The sequence below is a fragment of the Spea bombifrons genome, chromosome 9, assembly GCF_027358695.1.
Source record: "Spea bombifrons isolate aSpeBom1 chromosome 9, aSpeBom1.2.pri, whole genome shotgun sequence".
Lineage (NCBI taxonomy): Eukaryota > Metazoa > Chordata > Amphibia > Anura > Pelobatidae > Spea > Spea bombifrons.
Genome location: NC_071095.1, coordinates 18,459,493 through 18,480,235, shown reverse-complemented (window position 1 = coordinate 18,480,235; position 20,743 = coordinate 18,459,493). Strand labels below are relative to the sequence as shown.

Here is a 20,743-nt window from a genome sequence, read left to right as displayed (position 1 = left end):
GCCCGATACTTCCGTTAACCAATATTCTGTTTTGTTACCCGTTCTCTCGTTATCGAGGCAAACTAAAAGGTGTCATGTTCTAAGTTTTCTTCAACAGAGAACCAGTGGTATGCATAGTACAAACACTTCACCACATCAGGACCTTTAACAACCAAAAGTTTTTTGGTTTTTTTAGCCATTTATACATGAACGAAAGAAAAAAAGGAAATATTGAGAAGGTCCTGTGAGAATAAACAAAAATTCTTACAAAAGTATTAGCAGGACTGCTCTTAAGCCCACCAGTTAGTAACAGTCATATAAACGGATAACAGTACCCTTCTAAAGCTAACCTTATAAAAATGGTGGAGAAGTGGGGGGTTTTGTTTTTTTTTTTTTTTAAACATTGCTAAGGCAATCAGTTTAAACGATGTTTTTTTTTTCCATGCTGTGCCCATGAAAAGAAAAAAAAGAATGAAATGAGATATTTTTGGTCAGCTGCTTTAGAACACTAACAAGGTTGTGTAACAGAACAATGGATTTTCGAAGCTTACCAACAACATAACCAGTTGGCGCTTTGGAAGCTGTTGCTTTGTGCGGCGATCGGCTTGTAGATCGGGGCCGTGACTTGCGAGTTTTCCCGCTGACAAGGGGAATGTTGCCTTTGCGAATCACAAGACGGCCAAGGTCGACTTTTTTTTTTGTTTAAATACAAAAACTTCCCAATATGGGAGGAGATGCGCTTGATTAAATGTTTAATCTGCTGTCCTCGTCTGCATGACGCTCCATGTGTCCTACCGCATCCTGCCGAGAGAAGACGTCCGTTGGGGGTTAGATACGCAGACAAAGGTGTTCCGAGTTATAGAATCACATACACATTTGGGTTTTTTCACCCCAAAGGGAGACTTTGCAGGAGAATTGCAGTTATAACTTAGTTAACTATTCATTAAGAAGGAACGCCACTGGCAAGGTTCTCCTGCGAGAAGGGCTGAGCTGGTCCTGTATAATTTAGGTCTGAAGAAATCATGTTTAACTACACATGGCACAGGGCCAGGCAAGCTCTCCCGGTCCTCGGGGTTGGCCCTTTACTATGTATAATGAAGCTAACGAGCTGAAATCCAACTAGAGCAGGCTACATTTCATTTTGAATTCCTACCTGCTTGGAGCCCCTTCGAGCCGTGAAGAAGGCATCGCAGTTTTTCCATCGGCATTTCAGCGTCTGGAAGTTGGGGTTGGTGTGATCAGTAAGCAGATGCTGCTTCAGGTGGTCCACAACACCAAATATAAGGGAGCAGCCGTGCCACTACCAAAAAAATAAAAAAAAGGTTCCAATCTCAGAATCAAGAAGAAATCACGCTAGTAACGTCTCCTTTCAGACGCGCTGAAACCTTACATGCTGGGGGTCTTTTTTCTTGGCTTTAAAGGTCACTTTTGTCGCCCCGTGTATTTGTGTTTCTGAACATAAATGGTTTCATAAACGTCATCGCAAACACTTTGGATAATTCATATATATGTTTTCTTCAACCCAAGCAAAAACAAATCTTAATCTAACGTATTTCTAACGTGATGACTAGAAAATGTCATTTTTTTGAAGGAAACCCTGCGTGCTCCGTCACAGATGTTTCTACGAGATCAGCCTTACCCCGCAGCGGTAATTCTGCATCAGGTTCAGGCGCACAGCTTGCACACTGCCATCGTAACAACCGGTGTAGATCTACAAGAAACGAGGAATTAGTAAAAGCAGAAAATACGTGAAGGCAGAAATATGTATAACGTTAAAACACACAATGACACACTATCCCCCTCTACCATGCACCACTAACCCTGGGTACACCCACAACAACCTAACCCCAAATATCAACACGCATGCTTACATCACACACACTAACACCATACACACGCATGCTTACATCACACACACTAACACCATACACACGCATGCTTACATCACACATACTAATACCATACACACACATGCTGACATCACACATTCACACACACTAATACCATACACACGCATGCTTACATCACACGCACTAACACCATACACACGCATGCTTACATCACACACTCACACACACTAATACCATACACGCGCATGCTTATATCACACACTAATACCATTTCCCCATAAGCACTGGCATCTCTAGCCAAAGGAGGTAAATCCTTTCATAGAAAAGTATATAGAATCACAGAACATTAGGACACTCGGATGTCTCACAAATGCCCGTGTGACTCTACATATTAATTTATATCGTCCCAATAAAAGTTATCCTCGTGGACCAGTGTGGCTATATCCCGGTTAGCCAGGGGAAATTTGCAACTCTAAGGATACATTAGATTATGAACAAAAATGTGTACGTATTTATGCGTGTACCAAAACAACGTGAAAACAAACAAACAAAATACAAATAAGTCACCTACCATGCTTTTGTGAATCGCCATACACATGATCATGTCTGAATGTCCACCGTATACTTGTAATCGATCATGGGACTTGCAGAGACAAAGACAAATCAGGTTACCGTAAATTAATTTTACCACCAGACGCAAGTCAAAGCGAGTTACACTATTTTGGGTAGAAATATTAAATATATATTATATCATATAGCTCACGTCCTTAGGCCTGTATGATGCATCCACTACATTTATTTGCCATCAAGAGTTGCTGCTGTATTCATAAACAGGTCTAGGGCAGCAAAGCCCATAAATACATCACTGACCGGTTGGCCTTTCGCTTGCCGAGTACACTCATTACAGCTTAAGCGTTATAAATAAATGCTTGCTAGACAGAAGTAAGCATTTTTAAGCACCCTCCACCTTGTGCAGAGGTGAAAACATTAGGCAGCGCGACTACGACTGTAAGGTTTCCATTCCTTTCTACGACGAGATGCGATTTTCCTTAAAGCATGCCAGCTATTTAAAGGTAAGGGGCTCAACGCATCTTTGTGCAGCGGCCCCTTGGCAGAATCCAACCCTACAGGAAAGGGCATTTAAGTATTTTAAATTCATTTACGGGGTGGAATACCCCGAGAAAGAGTAACGCGGACATAGAGCCATCTTCTTTACCTGCAGCTCATAGACACGAACAAGTTTATCCAAGCAGGCTGTCACCATGACCTTCCCCAAGATATTGACCACCGTCACGGCATGATTGTGCCCTTTATAAATGCGCACCAACTCCCCGGTCTGAGACAAAAAGAAATGGATGAAAATTAGGAGGAAAAGTCATCTAATTATAGATGCCAGCAAATGTCACAACTCATTGGAGATCCGTTCAGAAGGAAGAGGAGCACTTGTCCAAAGGCTCATATCAGATGTTATCATTTCATCTTATTTACGCAGTTCAAGGTCAATAAATACACCCACGAAACATTACCAAAGCCAGCTTCTAACTGCCTACTCGTAGCACTGAATAGCTATCTTATGCTATGATCAACACAATTCATTAGAGTGTAACAAATAGAGGGCCACAGTAGCTTTATTTAGGTCTAGGTGTGATCCGTATACTTACATGGATGTTGTGGGCATGAACCGTTTGGTCACTGGATCCGCTGAACACAAGATCGTTGACGACCTGTAAGAAATTAGGATTTACACAATGAAACCGTTCTGAAAATTACCTATTCTTATGTGAGTAACAGCCAAGATATAGAAAGATAGATAAATAGATCTGGGCTTTATCTGCTAAACTAAGAGTCTGTAGACAAGCAAACCGACTTGAAGGGGCCAACCCGAGAGGGCACCTCTCATGGAGACCTTGAGCCAACGCCGCGTAATACCATGGGTAAATCCGTCAGCCTCTCGAATAGCCCTCGCGTATTATTCTATGCATCAGGACAAACGGCTCGCCCACCCTGTTTCCGCACAGCGACGTAAACACTTGAGCATGAAAGCATTTAAAAGCCGAGATCAATACGCAACATCATGCTGGATAACAGGCCATTGTCTGGATACCGTGCATGGAAAAGCCAGTAAGCGCCAGCACTCCTCACCTTCATGCAGAGGACGGTCTTTGTATGTCCTTCAAGAGTTCGAAGTAGGAGACCATTCCGAGCATCTCTGACGCTGATGGTACAATCGTAGGATCCCACGAGCAGCAGCCGACGAGCCCCCTCTTGTGATGTTGCCAAGCAGCTAACCGCCCGGGGGCCGTGACACTCAAATACATCAATCTGCTTGTTGTTCTTGAAAGACAAAGAAAGAAAAGGAATTGATTTTATCCCCTCTTCTGCTCAAAGGCACAGGAGTTCAGTAATGCATCAACATCAAGGCCTCCTGTACACAAACTGTAGTCTTCCTCCCCCTGTATATCTCTGCTGGCGTTTCAAGGAGGTCCCTTTTCCTTTGGCCCGTTTTGTCCATTTATGAAACCTCACCGGCTTCCTTCACAATCCCGTTGTCTTCGAGCTCTTCCATGAAACCACCAGCACTTTTCCGCTTCCTTCCATCGAACATTCAGTACTTACTCCCTTTTCAGCAGCATCAAGAAGGCTCCTTACAGCAAGTGCTACATCTTACGTCGCTGATCACAAAGGCGCTTGTACGTTTCTTCTGCCACGAGATCTACTCACCTTAAGGGAAAAAGTAACCACGGTCCCGTTGCCAAGACCCGCATAAAGGATTCTCCATCGCACGTGCAGACAGAGGACTCGTTCCCCGAGGTCAATCTGCTCGACAAACTTCTGAGTCTACAGAAGATGGAAATCAAGGTCAACAAAGAACCGAATTCACCCAACGACTCAAATTCACAAAAGGGACCACAAAAACATCCTAACCTGGGGAACCGGCTCCAACGCTAGTCAATTGACACAAAACCAGATGTTTGGTCACAATAATAACGCGCCCGACATACTATCCTACTTTGTTCAAACCACTAAACGGCAAGCAAGAAGCTGGGATAGACAATGTCTTTCACCTTAAGACGCCTCTTCTCGTTGACGTCTATGTATAATGTGGATCTGAGGCCACTAGTTTGGTTAAGCATATAGTGAGGGTGACAGGTCCACTTTAAGTGGAGATTTTACTGTATTTCCTTAAAAAAATACTTTTAGCAATGAGCTGGTTTATGGAGCGGCACCAAATATGATTTAACTTAACAGTAACAGAAAAAAAAACATCTATATTGTGTAACAGGATCCAAATATAACAGCGGCAGGAGAAAGAATACCTTGACGGAGTAGCAGCGGATGGTGCGGTCGCTGGAACCTGTGAAGAGCATCGCAGACTTTCCGTAAGTCTGCGTTACCAGAAGACAGTTCACTTTCGATGCATGGCCTTCGAAGACCCCCACGCTCTGCCGATTCTGAAATTCAAACAGATTCAGAAACATGACTGAAGATGTAGCAAGAGACATTAGCACAATATACCTACCGATCAGATTATTTTAATATATGTATGATATGTGCTACCATGAGCCCATTCGGCAGCTATATTTCTAACGCTTCTAATTATTTTTAAATTACCTATATTCATCCGTTTTTAAAAAAAAGTCTTAGTCCTCGATTTTTCATTCAACGTAATGATTTATTGGCAATAAAACAAAACAAAAATACATACAAAATCAGAACTCTGATTAAGCCTTTACCTAAATACATCTTGTTTCGTAGCAATGTTGTAAACTAAGGGGATGCCCACCCGACCCCATCTATGTTTCTCATTATGAGTGCCAGGAATCTATTATGGTTGAGGGGGGGGGGCTAACATGATTTTCTTCGCTGATGAGCGAGCTTACTGAAATCCTATTACGCAGAATTCTGTTCTAACCCACCACAAGGTTATAAGCGCGGACGGTTTTGTCCGCAGAGCAGGTATAAAGCAAGCCTTCGAATATCTGGACGGCGTTAACAGAGGCTTGGTGTCCTTCAAAGCGGCCTTCTGTAGGCTCGTCGTCTTCTCCGGCTTCTGATGATACGTCTGCGAAAAAGAACGGAGATTTACGAAGAGGGAAAACCTTCAATCATTCCAATGGACAACTGCAAAAAAAAAAAAAGAATCCCCTAATACTTTAAAGACTTGCGTTTGAACTAGGGCTGCAACTAACGATTATTTTAATAATCGATTAGTTGGCCGATTATTTTTTCGATTAATCGGATAAAAAAAATGAATGTAAATTTTTCATTTATTTAAAATAATTTAATAAACAAATGATGTTAAATACAAACAGCAGAATAAAAAAAACTTTGATAATACATTTCTTGTCTTTATTTCCCAACCAGCCCCCCAATATATGCACATTTGAGCCCAGGCTTGCTACGCTGCCTCCCAGACATGCCGTGCTGCCCCCCCACATATGCCACGCTGCCTACCACAGCACTCCACGCTGCCTCCCACATATACCACACCACGCTGCCTCCCACATCTGCCACTCCACGCTGCCTCCCACATATGCCACTCCACGCTGCCTCCCACATATGCCACTCCACGCTGCCTCCCACATATGCCACTCTACGCTGCCTCCCACATATGCCACTCTACGCTGCCTCCCACATATGCCACTCCACGCTGCCTCCCACATATACCACTCCACGCTGCCTCCCACATATGCCACTCCACGCTGCCTCCCACATATGCCACTCCACGCTGCCTCCCACATATACCACTCCACGCTGCCTCCCACATATGCCACTCCACGCTGCCTCCCACATATACCACTCCACGCTGCCTCCCACATATGCCACTCCACGCTGCCTCCCACATATGCCACTCCACTCTACCCCCCACATGCCACTGTGCCTGATACGCCTTATACCCCCTGAAACACCACTCCATCCTGCCCAGACATGCCACCCTGCCCTCCCCACATATGCCACGCCATGCTGCCTCCCACATCTGCCACTCCACGCTGCCTCCCACATCTGCCACTGTGCCTGATGCGCCTTATATCCCCTGATACCCCACTCCATCCTCCCTAGACATGCCACCCTGCCTCCCAGACATGCCACTTCTCTACCCCCAGATATGCCTTATACACCCTGATACACCACTCCATCCTCCCCAGACATGCCACACTGCCCTCCCCACATATGCCTTATATACCGTATATGCCTTATACCCCCAGATATGTCACTTCACTGCCCCCAGGATTTAGATTCCCCTAAATTAACCCTAAACTCCCCATTAACCATAACTGCCCCTAAATTAACCCTTAACACCCCCTTAACCACAGCATCCCCTAAATTAACCCTAAAGACCCCATCAACCACAGCATCCCCTAAATTAACCCTAAACACACCATTAACCACAACTGCCTCAAATTAACCCCAAACACCCCATTAACCACAGCTGCTCCTAAATTAACCCTAAACACCCTATTAACATAACTGCCCCTAAATTAACCCTAAACACCCAATTAACCATAACTGCCCCTAAATTAACCCTAAACACCCCACTAACCATAACTGCCCCTAAATTAACCCCCACCTCCCCTAACTTTCAGTAGCCCAAATATATATACACACATATACATATTATATATATATACACATATATACATATTATATATATATACACATATATACACACACATATATATATATACACACATATATATATATATATATATATATATATATATATATATACACACATATATATACATATACTTACAGTTAGATGAGTGTCACAGCCATGTGGTTCTGGCCTGGAGAAGGAAGGGGCGGGGCCAGTTGTCACAGTGATTACAGGGAGGGGGAGTAAGTAGGAGCTGCTGCTGTGAGACGGTGAGTCAGACTAAACGGATTATATAATGAGGGGGATTTTTCAGAGCGTTTGCTCTGAAAAAACCCTCATTTTATAATCGATAATAATCGATTCAACTAATCGATAATGAAATTCGTTGCCAACGAATTTCATTATCGATTATTATCGATTAGTTGTTGCAGCCCTAGTTTGAACGAAATACTAACCCGAGGAATTCTTTGACCTGGTGAGCGATACTCTTCGATTAATGGGCACACTGCTAAGGAAGGAAAGTGTAAAAAGTTACAGAAGAATAAAAGAAATCTGGTTAGCGGGCCTACGAAATAAAGGCCAGTATAAGAAGCCATTGAAAGGAAGAAACCAACTAACAGAATATTGTTTTTTTTGTTAATATTTTTTAGCACTTTAGTTGGTAGTCAGTGGGTGCGTCTGAAACACCTTCATCTCAAAGAGCTTTTACATATGATCAAAAGACACATCTACGTAATAGTTAGGAAAAGCTCGTAGGAAATACAGCTTATCTACCGCCTGCGTGTGGCTCCCGTTTGACTTGATATCAGTAAGTGTGGGATTTATACTCGTACTCACTTGGGTTCCTCCGTGTAATTTGAGCCGAGCTCACTGGTGGACGTCACTTCGTCATTCGCCTCCGTACTCCTGCCCATAGAGCTCACGACGTCCATTTTGGACGGGCTGTCTGGTTTGTCGTCGTCAGAATCAGAGTCTATCTGCACCACTTCCAACTTTTGACATGGAATCTCCACCAGCTGGACGCTGGAATCGCTGTCACAGTTCCCTCCACCCTTCTCCGATATACGCCCAAGCTCTTGGCCTAGGGGTGTCGAAGTGCTGACCGCAGTATCGTCTGAAAATTTCCAGCCCCTAATCTTCCGTATTGGTTTACTGGTCCAGGTGTCTTGCTCGGTGTCGCTGTTCTCAGGAACATGCACGGCTTTCAATGTCTTCTTCTTGCGCAGTTTCTTTTTTTTCTTGCCCGCTTTATTCTCGCTCGCGTTAAAAGTCGATTCTGCTCGTGGCTCTTCCGGCGGACGTGGCGAGCAGCTGTTTGCTTCTTGCGGCTGGCTATGAGACGGTCTTTCTGGGAAGAGCGACTGGATTTCAGAGCTGCCCGTTGCTTGTTCTATGTTGGTTGATGAACAGGACACGGAAGTCGTCGGGACATCTGAATTTGTAGCCCGATCGACGGACAGAGGCATATCGAGTTGGGGAAAACCTCTGGTTAGCTCCGAAAGAGACATGGTAGCCGTAATGATCGGATATACGGAAGAGTTCCGGCAAGCTTCACCTAGTAAAGAGAACGTGGCCCAAAATGAACACAAAGGAAGAAATCTCACCCAAGAAACATTTCTTTTTTTAATTAAAAAGGGAGAAAAGGTGACAAGTTGTCAGAACAAACTACTGAGGGCTAGATATCGGCTGGACGGATCATTTTTTATTATGAATAAGCATTTTCTATGATATTAGAGGAAGCCGCTTTGGGTCGCAGGACCCATTTTTGCATAAAACGATCCTTCCGCATTTACGCACGTACGTTAAAACGTTTCATGAGAACGCCATACCATCGGTTTCACATGGTGGGTCAGCTTGATCTGGGCTGGTGACCATGTTGTCTTCCTCCATTTCAGGCGCGTTTGGCTCCTGTTTTATGGATCCTGATGAATCGGGGAACGTGTCAGCGACAGAGGACGCCTGGGGCATAGGCGGTGTGAACGCGCAGCCTGGATCTAGAAGGGCCGAACCTGATGGTGATGCCTGGGGAGCAACGCACGGCATCTCCAGGAGAAAAGAAAATAAACTTCCAGGAGAGACAACCGGTGTTGCTGGTTCTTGGCTGTTAACTTGCTTTGATATTTTGCTGGCTGGTTCAGAAGATCCTGTTTAAAGATAAAAAAAAAGGAAGTTTTATGGGTCTTTACAAAAAATACTATTATTGGTTTACATAGCTGGGCAACCGGAAAACAGGACACAATAAGCACTGGATTATTTAACAATGAGGACTCAAGGGAGCTTACAATCTAAAACACATTCTTAAATAACGATGCAATATATTTTAAACTAACACGAGCATTAAAAATAAAGCCTGGCTTTGAAATGTAGTTACAGTAACAAGTAAGACAGGCAGCTAGAAGTCCTGATTACATGAAATCAGTCTGAAGACGTTTAGACTTCTTTTAATGGAGAAACGGCACACTAGGACCGCTGAGCATGGAAACACTAGAGAGGAGCGACAGTAGAGTTCGCAGGGGGGGGTGGGCTGCGGTTTCATCTTCCTGACATAAATAAAGGCCCCGCAGCTTGGATAGCCTTGTATAAAGCAAAGGGAGACTATGGGGGGGGAGACCAGCAATATTTAAAGCCTTTCCAAATAAATCACATATTCCCCCCCCCGAGCAGACCTCGGCGCGCACACACATGCGAGTCTAAGCACGGTCTCACCTTGCTGAAGTCCCTGCAGGATCTGTATTCTCTGTGTCCTCATGGTGCTCATTTCCAAGGCCAGCTGCGCAGAAGACAGAAAGCGGGGAGAACGGTTATTTATTTGATGTGCGTTTTAAGGGAGCGACAGTAAAAATTCAGGACGACGGAACCAATTCCCACATACGATATACACTTACTGCATTAAAATTACCCCATGACTTGACCCATTATATATATACACACACACAGCATCCCTGTACAATGGGTACCCTGGTTGATAGTGGTTTGTGTTCTAATGTAACTAACATTACTAAAGGCATATATTGGTTGATAGACAAAATAAAGACAACACCATACCTTCTGTTTTACAACCATTAGGCGCTGGACTTCTATATATGCATTTTGCAGAGCAGTACGAGCCTGTTGAAGGCTATTTTCCACACCCAACAGAGAGTTGTTGAGCTCTTCTTCTCTTAAGGAGATACTTAAAAGCTGGTCCACTTGAGAGCGTTCTTTAGAAATAAAAAGCAACACGTAAGCAGGCGTCACAATAATATATATATTATATATATATGCGCTTTTTCAAAGTAAACAACCAGAGGAAGTTACGGCTTGAAAATATGACATTTATGAATAGCGTCTGTTACATGAATCAGTGTTTCCCAAATGTATTCCTTAAGAATATGAAGAAATCTTACCTTTTCTCCTTTTGATTTTTCTTTTTTTACTGTTTCTCTCCAAACTGGGAGTTTCTGGACAGGAGGAACCATCCTTAAAAAAAAAAAACAAAATGCATGAATATATTCAAACTGAATTAAAGGCCAGCTGTATTGACCAGTACATGGGCTGCAGCCTGCCTGCTTATCCCTGGACCTGTAATGGTTTACAACAAGATCCTTTTACTTGTGTAAAATACTAATTACATTCTAAAGTAAGATATGACTCTAAAGTGTATCCTTCATAAAACTGCCTATTAACCCCCGGGATACTGGCGACTGCCATACAACGCGATGAAAGCCAAGCTCGGGTCACGGGCTATCATTAGACAGAGGCTAAACCGCTCCAATGAGCACTATGTCACTTACCCCGGTAGCCCTTCTCTTCTTTCCAGCCCCTTGTCCATCATTCAGTTCAGCGCAAGATTCACAGCTATCTGTAGCTACATCCACCGGCGTGCTGGTTGTAAAGCCACCGGCTGCACCGAAATCCACATCTTCGCTAACACCCTGCAACATCTGTGGACCGTCCGAGGCGGTATGAGTTTTTACGTCTTCGATTTGACTTTGAGATGTCTCAGCTGGTGGCAGGTCAGAAAGAACAGTAGCATTAGGTGCCTCAGGAGGTGCTATGGGGACGCTCTCCTCCTCCTGCTTTGAGGGCCGCGTCACAGTGGAACTCACATTCCGTCCAGACGCTGCTGGTGTCGAATGGGTTGTTGGACTGCTCCGTTCGATCTGCGTGTCAGAGCCGTGGCCGGTAAAAATATACACGGAAGCCTTGTCGGTGACGCTGCTCTCAGAAAGGCTCCGCTTCTGTGTGGACAGAGGACACTTAGAGGTTCCTTCCCAGTGGAAGCTTTCAATACCCAAGTCTGCTTCTTTATCAAAGTCAAGACCTTCTTGTTCACTTTGAACCTGTGCCACCATTTCTATCCCAAACCTAGAATAAAAGCAAAGAGTAGATATCAGACCAGAAAGTTACTTTTTACATTATGACACAAGTACCTCGAGATCAGTTATGTATTTGGGCAATTTTCCATTATGTCACTAAGTGGACATTTCAAGGACAGCTGGGGTCACCCAAGTTTCTTATATAGATGTCAATACATATTTGACATTATCAAGGCCTATACTTAGTAGTGTTTTAGAATCGATAACACATATAGAGTGAAACTATTTACAGAGAGTAACTGCAGGAAGGAAGGAAGGAAGGAAGGAAGGGTTACAAACCTTGGCAGACCTTTTCCCATCTCTTGCTTCTTCTTCATCACATGATGCATGACCAGGTCCCAGTTTATATTCCTCCGAGGCGCGTTCAGAATGTTCCTCAGAGTTGGTTTTATTCCAGAATCCTTGTCCGTTTCGCTTTTTCGATGGCTGCTCACGTTTCGGATTCGCCTCGCGTTGTTAAGGTTAGGCTCTGGAAGATGCGTTCCTGTTTTGCTTCGCGAGCTCATGTGTCTGCTCAGATCTCTTTGGAGGGACGCGGGAAGCCCAAGCTTGCTTAGCTCGGGTAAAATGGCGCTGGAGGAAGAGCTTGCCCCTTTTTGCAGCTCAGATTCGGAAACGGTTTCTGTTCTTCCAGGCTCGCGGAAATCTTGGCCTTCGTGAGTAATTCCGCTGCCTTCCGCATCAAGATGCTCAGTGCTGCTCTCTGTACCCGTGGATTCTGTTTGACAGGCATCAGGTACGGTGTTGGGGACAACTTGTTCCAAGGAGCTTTCACTATTGCTAGGAGAATGCACAGCAGACTCCAGATTTGCAGAAAACGAGTTGCTTTTAGCCTGTAATACATTATCCATCTTTGTCCCATCATGGTCGGCCGCCGGTGCAGTCGGCTGTACCGGATCCTTGACAGAATAATTATCTCTGTGGTCGGTAGTTGACTTCTCCAGACCTACCCCTGCATCCTTCATAGAAGGAAAGTAAGGACTTTGAAGGCACTGACTATTTTCCAGCATTTCCTTGGCTTTTCGGAGCACATCGCCGAGAGTTTCAGCCGGCTCGTTTTGGCCGTTCTCTTGGTCGAAATCCGATGTGTTTTGAGAAGCGCCGTGTAAATCTAAATTTGGGGCATTCGGTTTGTTCTGCCTCTCGCCAACAGGGGACTGCGGTTTTACACCTTTTAAAGGATTTCTTTGATCTCTTTTGACTGCTGAAGGCTTTGGGTCTGGCACATGGCGAAGTGGCGGTTTTAAAGATGGCATCCTCGGTCTCTTTGGATTACTTTGTTCAGCCTTTTTTCCAGACACGTCACGTGTTTTGGGGATAACTTTATCTTTTGCTTTGGGAACATTTTGGGTTTGGTCTGGCTTTTTCTTGCCGTTTCTTGATGCCGTGACTTGCGATGGGAGGTCTGTTTCTGGGGCGTGCGACGTTTCTGCTCCCTTTTGCTGTGGATATGGGGTCCATCGATGGGTCTTGTCCTTTGTGGCGTTGCTGCCCTTCCCAAGGCAAGTTGGTTTCGCTTTTGAAGAGTCACTGGATTTTTCCAGTGTTTTTGATTTCGGAAGACTGCCTTCCGGAACCTTTTTACTGCTATGATCCCCTGGCTTCTCAGGGGAAACTTTACTTGACTTGCTCTTAGCGTCTGTATTTTTCAGAGCGAACTTCTCCTTACTGAACGTATTGGTTTTATTCCAGCTTTTCTCTTGATCCTGAGTTGAATCGCAATATCTCACAGGCCTGTTTCGTGCTTGCGGGAAACTCTCAGCAGCGTTACTAAAATTCCACTGGTTGCCGTTGTATGGATTCGGTTGACAATTTCCGCCACAGGTTCTGGGATGCATCATCGATGCAAGGTTTCCATTCCCCTCCTGGTGCCAATGGTAGTTTCTGGCCGAGCCTCTATGGTGCCAACTGGTAGAGCCTCCAGCATTTGAGTGCCAGGATCCGCCAAGGTTTCCATGGTGAGCAAGATGATTTGGTAGACCGTTTAAATGCCAACCGGCACTGCCTCTAGGTCCAGGAAGGAGCAAGTTGTGACAGAGCTTCAGAGAAGGATGCAGTAAATTAACCGGCATTGCGTTAAAACAATCGTTTGGCCGTTGCCAGGACATCTGCGATGGATCACAATGCCAGTTTTGTGGGGCCATCTCCTGAAACACAGGACGCTCATCTCGTCTTTTCTGGTACCTCTCCGCTTCTTGATCTTTGGTGGAGCTGCACTCCTCCTTTTTCCTAAAATAGAAATAGATACGATTGAAAATAAGGCTAAACCAAACCACGAACAAGTCTATAAACTCGACCGTCACATATAAAGCGCATGTATTAGTGCTGCAGCCGAGACAATCGTTCGAAAATGCCAAGAACCGTTACCGCAAAGAGTTAAAATGAAACTTCTATTGTAAGCATTTAATAATCGTAAGCCTATTTTGGGAAACGGCCCCAAAAATACAAGTACAACCTCGCCCAGGAACCTGCGACTGTCTTGCCGAGTCCATACCCGGGGCTATCACCTAATCAGACACAGCCATGCGCATTCGGGCTTCGAGAGGCTCTGATCTTTATGCTACGCGAGCGGATTCGGAGTCATTAAACAGCATAGGTCCTCTTCACAATAAATGGTGCGTGACTATATGATACAGACACACACCGGTAACAGACAAATCAATATAAGGCTCGGAAACACCAAGAGGGAAATCTATACTTCAGAGAAAGGAACATGCTGCAATGAGAAGAAAGTCTAACACGAGGTAAGATTACACTTTTAGAACTAAAGACTACATTAGGAAAAGGTTTTCTAATATTCTGCCCTATTTACAGACAAGTAACCGCCATCATGTGTTATTAAATATTGAATTCCCCGCCGTTGTCCCATTGGCCCCCGGCCCTCTTCAGCAGGCTAGCGTGCCGAAGGCATGGCCGCTCCCGGCTGGGCTCTATCTTAATCCTGTTGCCGACTTACCGGCTCTGCTCTTTCCTTTTGTTTATTAGCTGGATGAGTTCCTTGTCAAAATACACCTCCTCGGCCTCCTCCGCGTCGTCCTCTTTGTCTAGGGCATGGACGTTGGCTTTGTGCAGCGGGCTGGAGATGTGTTTGGCGTACGTCGAGAGCCCCACCACCGTCACTCGGCACACCCGGCACTCGTGGTCGCAGTCTCTGGGGAGAGAGGCAGAAAGTGGGCACTCAATGCTTCCCGCGGGCATTCTAACCTATGCTGTGTCTCCTCCAAGGGCAGGGTCTCCTTTAAGTATAAAACAGAGAAAGCTTCCGGCACAGAAGAAGTTTTATCAGAGTTTACTTTTCGCCAAATTCAGACGAAGTCTTGTGATTTTTTTTTGAGGATAGATTTTTCTCCAACAATTAAGAGGCAAAAAAACTTACTAAAAAAAATTAAATAATAAATTTGGGGTTTCTTCTTGAATTGTTGTAGTAAAAATCACGCCCGAGGAGGAGAACACACAGCATAGAGGAAGAAGGCTTGGAGAGCTAGCGGCACCAGCTCTGGAGCTCACGCATGGTGCCGGCTGCTGCGGCCAGCCTTGGTGAGGCGTTCTACTTTTATTCCCCATCCCCAGAGCTCGCTCCCCGCACGGAGAAGCGGCACGGAGGGGGGTGGGAGACGCGGCCAATCGCCGGCGAGTAAGACGACCCGGGACAGCTGAAGCCTGGGTTGGGAATGTGAAGACTCCCAAGAGAGAGCTGGCCGGGTATATCAGGCGCTCTTATTATAGCTACGAGAGATATGCAGAAAGACCTATTCACTGGGGGGGGGGGGCGGATCAGCCACGCTGGACAAATGTTTGCATCTGTGCAAATCTTCACATAACACGCGTCCTAATGTAAATATGCCGCATGGAACAGTTGTTTTAACGCCAACGTAGTGAGAAGTCGATCGGTGATCTTCCACGCCTGGTTTAAACAGGACCCATTGTACTGCGCTACGGAAACTGACAGCGCTATATAAAACTATAAATAATCACGCAGGGTGCAAAAATGTATATTTTTTACATGAAGAATAATAATAAATATTAATAAATGTTTTTTCGAAATTAAGTGAGTATCCCCCTGGGCAGCTGATTGCCGACTGCAAAGAGATCACAATTTCAAGTGCATTTTAGGACAAATTTACTAAATGTGCGTCTGAATGCATAATTTGACAGATAATGTCTGGATGTTCGCAACGTGGAGCCAATACAGGCAAAAAAAAAAAAACTACTTTTACCTTAATATGTAGATTAGTGATTTAAATACAAATAACAATACTAGAACTTCTTAGCGAGACGTGAAAAAAAACGAAATCTGTATGGAAAATGCTAAAAACAAAGCTTATTTTTCTGTGACGTGTGACGTCATAAGTCACCGTGATGGTATAAACCAGGAGCAAAGAGGGTGAGCACATTGCCGATGTTTTTTTCTTCCTAGAAACGTTTATAAATTTTACGTATGGCTGTATGACGGGTGTATAAAAGTAACCGATCCCCTAGTGAGGAAACTAGTAAATCCCCCAGCATCACGTGGAAAAATATTATATATGTTATATAGACTAGATTGGAGTTTTGCTAGCAGAAATTTGCCCATTAGGATACTATTTAAATTCATGGAAACCCAGAGTTCATGGCAGAGGTCATATCGGCTGGATGAAGATCACACATCCACATGGGTGCATTCCACCGGGACCGGCCCTATCCAATACACCGTCCGGGGTGATTTATTTGGAGGCTGCGTGGGTTCTTTATGAAAGAACGCTGGGGAATTGAATAAACATATAGACTGCCACGGGATACTTCACACCTCTTTAGTGCAAGTTGGGACAGGGCAGTACAGCCTGCGCCCACCCTCAATTCTTTCTTGGGAGCATCTCGTGGAATATGATACACTAAAGGTCAGATTTAGAGAATAAGCCCCTTTGTTCTTGCTTTAGGCATACTTACTCTCTATGGATGTGTGTTTTGTTTTTTTGTTTTTTTGCTGCAAATTTAGAAGCGGCTCGTGAACCGGATTCACCTTCGAGCATTATGTATCGTCATACAATAAATGTTATAAACAAAAAAAAAAAAAAAAAAAAAAAAAAATCTACATTTTCCCAAGAAATCTTATTTTTTTTCCCCCATGACACCATAAATAAAGAAATGCAACGTAAAAACAATACGAGATTACCTGCCCTTCAAGTTCTCCAGTTCCCTGTGATGTAGCATGCCGCGCATGTGTTCGTCCATTTCCTAGGAGAATCACAAAAATGAAAAATGGCTATTTAAAAGCAGTCTTTTTTTTTTTTTTGTTATAAGAGGTTCAAATATTCTCCAACTAGGCACAAAGGGTTAAATTATTGAAATGGTCCTCAAAATAGGGACTTTGGGGTGTCTGCTCAGGTCTACACAATCCCTAGAGCAAGGGTGTCCAACCCGCGGCCCTCCAGCAGGACTACATCTCCCATACTTCTCTGCCATACCCAAGGCTGAAAGAGCATTATGGGAGATGTAGTCCTGCAGCAGCTGGAGGGCCACAGGTTGGACACCCCTGCCCTAGAGCTTTTACTCCCTGACCAAACTAAACTGGCACCGCGAATAGTGACGATCTGGTAAATACCCACCTTTGTTGCGTCTCAAAACAAAAAAAATGATGAAATATCTATATTCTTGTATAAAAAGGTAATTTTAAGATGAAAAAGTATCCAATATTCCAGTGTATACGTTACCTTTTTGGAGCTGTACACGATGTGGCACAGGATGCATTTTCGTTCCGGCGCCATTGTTAACACTTAGCGGAAACCTCAAGTCATACCTGCGGAATCAAAAAAAAATGAGAATCGGTTAGAGAGCCGGGGCTCGGCAGGGGCAAGCGCGCCGGGGCCACCAATTTCAGCCCTTAATGCCATAAAAAGTGTTATCTACTATTATACTATATTTCCTACAACCATTTGGAATCATATAAAGTAATAAAATCTTATCCTAGATGCAAAAAGATTATTAGGATGATGCGGAAGTATAGCATTGTTTCATCATGATTATTGATGAGGTCATTCCTCTTAGGAACGGCACTCAGAGGTTAGGAATACATGTAAAGGCACGCGTGAGAGCTAAATCCTTCCACCCATCAATGCTATTTAAAGAGACAGCTGGAAGGAAACTGGTGGCGGGTGGAAGGGATCCACATGCCGGCCGTGTCAAAGAACTCCAGGCCTCACTAGACAGAACAAACTCTGCTAAGGGAATAAGAAAACAGACGTTCCCGGTTTCGGGTTTAAAATGTACTAAATGGAAGGCATACATGTAACTCGGGACACCTTATACAGGTGTGTATATACATGGGGGACATCACAATGAGTTTGGATGCAGTGCGTGCCAGTCATTATTACTTATGGATTTATATCATGGTCGCCATGGCGATCAGAGACACCTTCCTGGTACCTCGTGTTTTGAGTAGCACACGGCTGTCAAACACCCTGACGGGCACCTCACCAGGACCGTGGAAAGTGTAATCGTAAAGTTAGCGCCACCGAAACCCCTCAACCCTGGGCTCCACTCACTCAGTCCCTGCATGCGGACCGAGTCTGAGTGCGAGGATATGACGTCAATTCCAATCACTCAGACGAGACCAGCATGAGGGTTGGAGGGAGCGCAAGGGCCGGTCGCTTCCCCTTCCTGAGTAAGCAAAAGCAGATTAAAAAAAAAAGTATGAGATTCCTATGTATGCAAGTATAAGTATGTATGTTAGTGTGTTACTGTGTGCGTGTTTTTCTATGTATGCGAGTGTAAGTATGTATGTTAGTGTGTTACTGTGTGTGTGTTTTTCTATGTATGCGAGTGTAAGTATGTATGTTAGTGTGCGCGTGTTTTTCGATGTATGTATGCATGTATGTGTGTGTGTTACGTTACTGAGAGCGTGTAATATCTGACCTTCAGAAACAAAAGGTAAAGGAGGCAATCATTGCTACAACTGCGGTTGACCACTTGTGAGGAGCTATGGCATTTACTTTGAACATTTTCCTAGCCAATAAAAGGCCCAATGGGCGATTCCAGGCGCCCTCTAGTGGTTCCGCACAGAAGCAGCAGCAAAGTTCCAGCTTTCTAAACAAGCTCAATGTTATCAAAACAACGTAATTTTGAAACAAACATTCTAGAACATCGCTAATCATTACTTTATATACAAACGAAGAATGGAAATATGAAAACAGCCCAAACTCTTACTAGGTTGATTATGTCCACTACAACTTTATATTTGACCAGCCGTGGCACTAAAAGAGTTAATGCGGCACCTAACGGAATATCACGAGAGGGAAGACTTTTCATTTCTATTGTACCGTGCGCTACAGGGGGAGAAGCTCTCTTATTGATGCAAACACTTTGGCCATCATCCTTTGCCCTTTTAATGCGCATGATAGTTGAGAAGTCCCTTTAAATTTACGTGGAGTCCCTTTTTGTAATGTAAGCATCATTGCTACAGAGAGGGGTCTATTTAGGCCCCCCCTGGTAAAGCGCTCCCACTGATTTCAATGGGAACCCATTACAACACTGATTGGCAGACCTTGGAGGAAGAGGGCAGCTGCAGGGCTGCAGCTTCTTCCTCGGGTAAGCCGCCCCTCCTTCTTTAGTGGGCCATTTAGGGAAGGTAAGCCGTTCCTCCAAGTTATAATTTCATCACAAAGACAAATATAGCATGTACGTTGCCGTGTTCTTGGGCCAAATCAGATCCTGTTCAGAGTTACTGTAACATCCAGTGCTGTGTGCCGGAAGCTTCCACGCCGGCAGGATCAGAAACGCTGCGACTTTTAGCTTAACATCGAGAAACGGCAACATTTCACACACTGCCACGAGGGTATTAGGGCTCCAAAAGAGGAACCGGAATGGAACGGTTATGCTATTTCTGTACATAGTGCACACAGTTTGCTGCCAAGGATTCAACCAGCAACCTATATCATGAGCGCTCTAAATATATCAAACATCTGCTCGAAACACAAGCAGCAGTCGGCTAATCACCGGCCGCTGCCCCTGGGATCAGATATAGGGGGGGAAAGAAAAGGGGCAAAGGAAGAAAAGGGGCAAAGAAGAAAGAAATATAGCAGCCTGTGTTCTTTTAGAGTCACGGTGACTTCAGTACTGGTTCTCCAATACTTTTATAGAATCCCCAGTACGCTTGATAAACCCGTTACGGGGTGTTTTCAGATTAAGACATCGATGCATTGAAGACACACCGTATATTTTAGGAGCAGGTCTCTTAATTTCCTGTTCACATGATTTGCGTGTTCATTCCTCCCCTAGAAAGCACGAGCTATAGTATGTTAAGACAATGCATTGAATGGTGATGACGTTCCCCGGTGAAATCCCGGTCTCTCTGGGCTCCAATTACTGACATCTTTAATAAAATGAACTTGTATCCTCAACTGTTATGACATCATCCACCAGCTCCTCGACATGAAGCGCAATACGATTGGGTGTTGCCATAAAGGCGGTTTTCTTTACATTGTGACTTATATAAGCAGCTTTATCCTTAAATCGCACACTTTTTTCTAATAACGCAAATAAATGTGTCGTAATCCCCCGAGTACCCGAAGGGTAGGAGAAGCATCACGCCGCGCGTTTCTCCCGGATTTTAACGGATTAAAGGGGATTCTAGCGCGTTTCTGGTATAATCACTTGAGACGCACAGGCTTTGTGGAGATCTTCACGCGCCTGCAAGTCGTGCAAAGTTTTTATAGGACTAACATGTCGTGTCCTTGGCTGTACGCTATAGGAACGGATCATCTTATAGACCCGGGCAAAGCGAGCGCATCCTCTCGGACTTGCGTTGATCGTATAGCCCTAACGCGTGACTTATGTTTGGGGCCAATCTGCTTCTTCTATTCTGCGGGAGAGAAATCCACATTTTTGTTTATCACTTAGCTTGTGGCCCGCGCTTTATCCTACGTGGACAGAGGGGTATTTCTACAACCTAGACCAGATATGTATATTTTATTTATTATTAT

The 20,743-nt window shown here is 44.5% G+C and overlaps 1 protein-coding gene across 2 annotated transcripts in view; it reads right to left on the bottom strand.

The window, feature by feature from the left end:
- Positions 1–380: 380 nt before the first annotated feature.
- The window catches only part of ZNF106 (zinc finger protein 106), a 22,781-nt gene continuing 2,418 nt past the window's right edge, over positions 381–20,743 (bottom strand). The window contains exons 2-21 of one of the 2 annotated variants that reach the window (XM_053474658.1): positions 17,477–17,562; positions 16,939–17,000; positions 14,743–14,937; positions 11,202–11,775; positions 10,815–10,887; positions 10,474–10,628; positions 10,135–10,198; positions 9,258–9,572; positions 8,266–8,983; positions 7,884–7,933; positions 5,747–5,892; positions 5,147–5,281; positions 4,551–4,667; positions 3,972–4,163; positions 3,491–3,553; positions 3,046–3,165; positions 2,401–2,472; positions 1,619–1,690; positions 1,133–1,279; positions 381–780 (exon numbers count right to left, since the gene is read on the bottom strand). In XM_053474658.1, coding sequence (XP_053330633.1) covers positions 724–780; positions 1,133–1,279; positions 1,619–1,690; positions 2,401–2,472; positions 3,046–3,165; positions 3,491–3,553; positions 3,972–4,163; positions 4,551–4,667; positions 5,147–5,281; positions 5,747–5,892; positions 7,884–7,933; positions 8,266–8,983; positions 9,258–9,572; positions 10,135–10,198; positions 10,474–10,628; positions 10,815–10,887; positions 11,202–11,775; positions 14,743–14,937; positions 16,939–17,000; positions 17,477–17,530 — 3,381 coding nt within the window. In that variant the 5' untranslated portion in view covers positions 17,531–17,562 and the 3' untranslated portion in view covers positions 381–723. Of the gene's footprint in view, positions 781–1,132; positions 1,280–1,618; positions 1,691–2,400; positions 2,473–3,045; positions 3,166–3,490; positions 3,554–3,971; positions 4,164–4,550; positions 4,668–5,146; positions 5,282–5,746; positions 5,893–7,883; positions 7,934–8,265; positions 8,984–9,257; positions 9,573–10,134; positions 10,199–10,473; positions 10,629–10,814; positions 10,888–11,201; positions 11,776–12,065; positions 12,582–14,742; positions 14,938–16,938; positions 17,001–17,476; positions 17,563–20,743 lie in introns of those variants that run through there. The other variant, XM_053474657.1, reaches the window with a different exon arrangement.